The sequence below is a fragment of the Vigna unguiculata genome, chromosome 10, assembly GCF_004118075.2.
Source record: "Vigna unguiculata cultivar IT97K-499-35 chromosome 10, ASM411807v1, whole genome shotgun sequence".
NCBI lineage: Eukaryota > Viridiplantae > Streptophyta > Magnoliopsida > Fabales > Fabaceae > Vigna > Vigna unguiculata.
In genome coordinates, this window is record NC_040288.1 from 25,767,572 (window position 1) to 25,770,723 (window position 3,152).

Genomic DNA, 3,152 nt, shown 5'->3' on the forward strand with positions numbered 1-3,152 from the left:
ATGATCTGACTCAAGAGTCTTCATATTTCCTTACTAGAGCATTATTACTTCTTCTATAATTAACAGAGGTTTTTCTTGATCACGGTTATGAAAGTAATGTAATTGTTCTCATATTTTGTGCAGGTTGAGTCTGAGTTGCTGACTACAATATTGCATAAATAAAGAGCAGATTGAAGGCAAAGATGAATCTATCTCTATGTATGTTCGTGTGTTTAAAAAATAAAAGATTGTGTTGTTCCATCTAATTGATGATGAAATAGACTCCTCTATTGCATATATGTTGTAAAGTGTGAGATTAGGTCAGTAATTTACAACTTAACCCACACATGACCAGCACTGGTTCTACTTGATTGTCTTCCTTTCCTAATGTCCATCTCAGTCCTAATTCTACTTGATTTACGACGACCCCTTTCGGTCCTTTTTGTGGCAGGATGAGGCCAAACTTGTGGCCCTTGGTATGGTGGCCAATATTCTTCATGTCTTAACTCACGAAATAAATTGTCATATACTTTGACGATGACATACAGCCTGTAATGTGGACTTATGTACATGTTGAAGTCGTGATGTGCATGCTTGCAAGCTACAATAACATGTGAACATGGTAGATGTAGTTTTTGAAACTTTCCACAATCGCACCACCTTTCATCTAACTTGACTACAAATTTTCCTGTCAGACGAACCTCTCTAGGATTGACCATCTCCTCCACTCTAAATCTTGTGATATTTCTATCAAATTCAACGACGTGGTGCGTGTTGGACTTGAAGTCCGCATCTTGTAGGAAGTTCGTCGCATATTCAGAATACACATGACCAGCACTGAGCATTATAGTTATTTGTCTATCTCTTTTGGTAAAGTATGTGTTGCACCTGGTGTACGTGGCAAATACTATGGATGAAATTGACAAATTTCTTGTCTTCTTCAAGACAGAATTTATTGCTTCAGTCAGATTTGTTGTTACGTGACCCCACCTTCTTCCTTGATCATATGCAAGATACCATTGTTCTCTTGGAATTTGGTCAACCCAAGCTACTGCTTCTGAGTTGTCTTCTCTAATAATTTGATCAAAAAAATTACAAAATTAAACTCAAAATTCAGTTGCCCGGAAATCGAATTCTGAACATAAAATAGTACACATGTAAATATTGTGCACTGTATGCTATCAAGGTAATATTTTGGAAAAAAGTGTGCTAGATGGGAAAAAAAATCGAGGTTTTGGAGGCTATGAAATTGAAGGGAGTTGACAAACTCTATGAATCAGTTTTAATAGATGAATATTATTTTTGGAATTTGTGATGTTACGGTATTTATCATAAATCTTACATTATTTAAGAGTTAAAATAAAATGCAATTTAAATATTTATTTCTCTTTTTACCTTCCAAAATATGTTTTATGAACAAAACTGTAACATAACTCCACACACTCATAATGTACGATATCTCTGAAATGGGATCGTTGTTCCTGATTATAGTGGTGTTTGGATCCGAGAGGCGGAAGAAATTTTAGAAATAGAGTTTTATGATGTTGTACCAATCGATGCCGTAGATTGGTCCCACTAAATTTGGCATCTCTTGATGGCGAAGCTTCTTGTGGAGTTCTACAATGGCCCCTTAAATTCTGCCTTATTGAATGCATCCCACCCGAACCCAAAATGAAAATTAAAAAAAAAGAATGTTGGTGGTTGCGTTGCGCATGTACGATGTCAGGTGCAAACAAATTGGCTTCATTATTCAAAAACAATGGTTCTTAATCAACATGTCTCTCGAGTCCACAGCGCACCAAGACTTGTATTGCAGTGAAGTAACTAGCGAAGTGATTCGCTTGGAGGATCCTGATGAGGCTTTGAAGTTGAATTATGTTCTGTGGGAAGACTCCAACAATGGTGAAAGTTGTCTATTGAGTTTATTAGAAATGACCAAGTACAGGAACAAAGTCTCCAGAACAGCTTACATGCACATGGCTGGTTAATGCTCGAGAAGAGGCCATGAATTGGATCCTAAAGGTGTCATTAAATTGACTGTTTTTTTATAAAAAGATATATATATTTCATTAAAAAAAAGAACAACACTGACACGTGTCAACATAATTGATGAATTAGAACTTCATTTGCCACTTGAATAAACTTTAATATGGTTGAAAAATAAGGACCGAAACCCAAACTTTTGAAATTACAGAGGCCAAACTTGTTAAAGTAATCAAGGACAAAAACACATTCTTTTCCTCTAATTTATATTTTCCAAGTTCATTAACAGTTAATTTTATCTGTATTTTAGGCTTTAACATAATACTTTATTATAATTGTAGTAGAGAAATTATTTCCCCATCTCTTCAAATTAATATCTCAAGTTTATATGGGTGCTAATTCTTATGAGCATATTTTATCATAGTAAGTTAATATAATATATACTAATATATTTATTTACATAGTAATTTGATAATTTTTTATTTATATAACATTTCTACTGTTACGTATTAATAAAAGATATTTTAAATCTTTTTAACAATTAAAATTTTAAAGAAATACTAAATTTTGAAGTGACAGCTTTTGAATAACCCCAGCCTGCAATTTAAAACTTTTCAATCTTGAAACTTTGATAAATATATAAATTTGATCTTTTCTAACTTTGAGTAGTAAAAAATTGTCGTCGAGTTTTAAATTTAAAAACAAAAAGTAATAATTTAAACTATATATGAAAGGTTGGTAATTGATCCATCCCACCTTTTATTCTGCCCTTTTATTTAAAGGTTGTCCCAAACTATTGGACCTTAGGGGTGGCCCAAAAGGAGAAAACAGACTTAAGTCTGTCCTAACTCACTTGTCTCTCATCACTTTCAGAAAAACAGCTGTTACCCTGCTAGGGTTTAGTTTCCGCTCGTTCGTGTTAGCTCAAGAGTTCACTCCACCTCACGTAAGTTGGTCTTTGAACCTTACTTTTTCTTTCCCGAGTTGGTTTTCATGATTTCCGTTAGGGTTCGCAATAGTAACCCTATTATCCTTCTGTCCCACTGTTTTCCAGATCCAAGCCTCTTCCCAGAGCTGCTGTGTTCCGTGGTTGGTGTCGGGGTACTGTATTAGCTCCTTTCCAGGTAAAGGAAGCTAGAAACCTTTCCATTTGATGTGATTGATGTTTGGTTTGCCTTTGTTCTGTGATT

At 34.5% G+C, this 3,152-nt stretch overlaps 1 protein-coding gene across 1 annotated transcript; it reads right to left on the reverse strand.

The window, feature by feature from the left end:
* Positions 1 to 308: 308 nt before the first annotated feature.
* On the reverse strand, positions 309 to 824 carry LOC114165453. Its single transcript, XM_028050074.1, has one exon. The coding sequence runs from the start codon at positions 822 to 824 to the stop codon at positions 309 to 311; it is 516 nt and encodes a 171-aa protein (XP_027905875.1).
* Between the last annotated feature and the right edge of the window lie 2,328 nt (positions 825 to 3,152).

Excerpts from the sequence above, each read along its gene's own strand:
- LOC114165453 (XM_028050074.1), bottom strand. The coding sequence starts at position 824 with ATGCTCAGTGCTGGTCATGTGTATTCTGAATATGCGACGAACTTCCTA.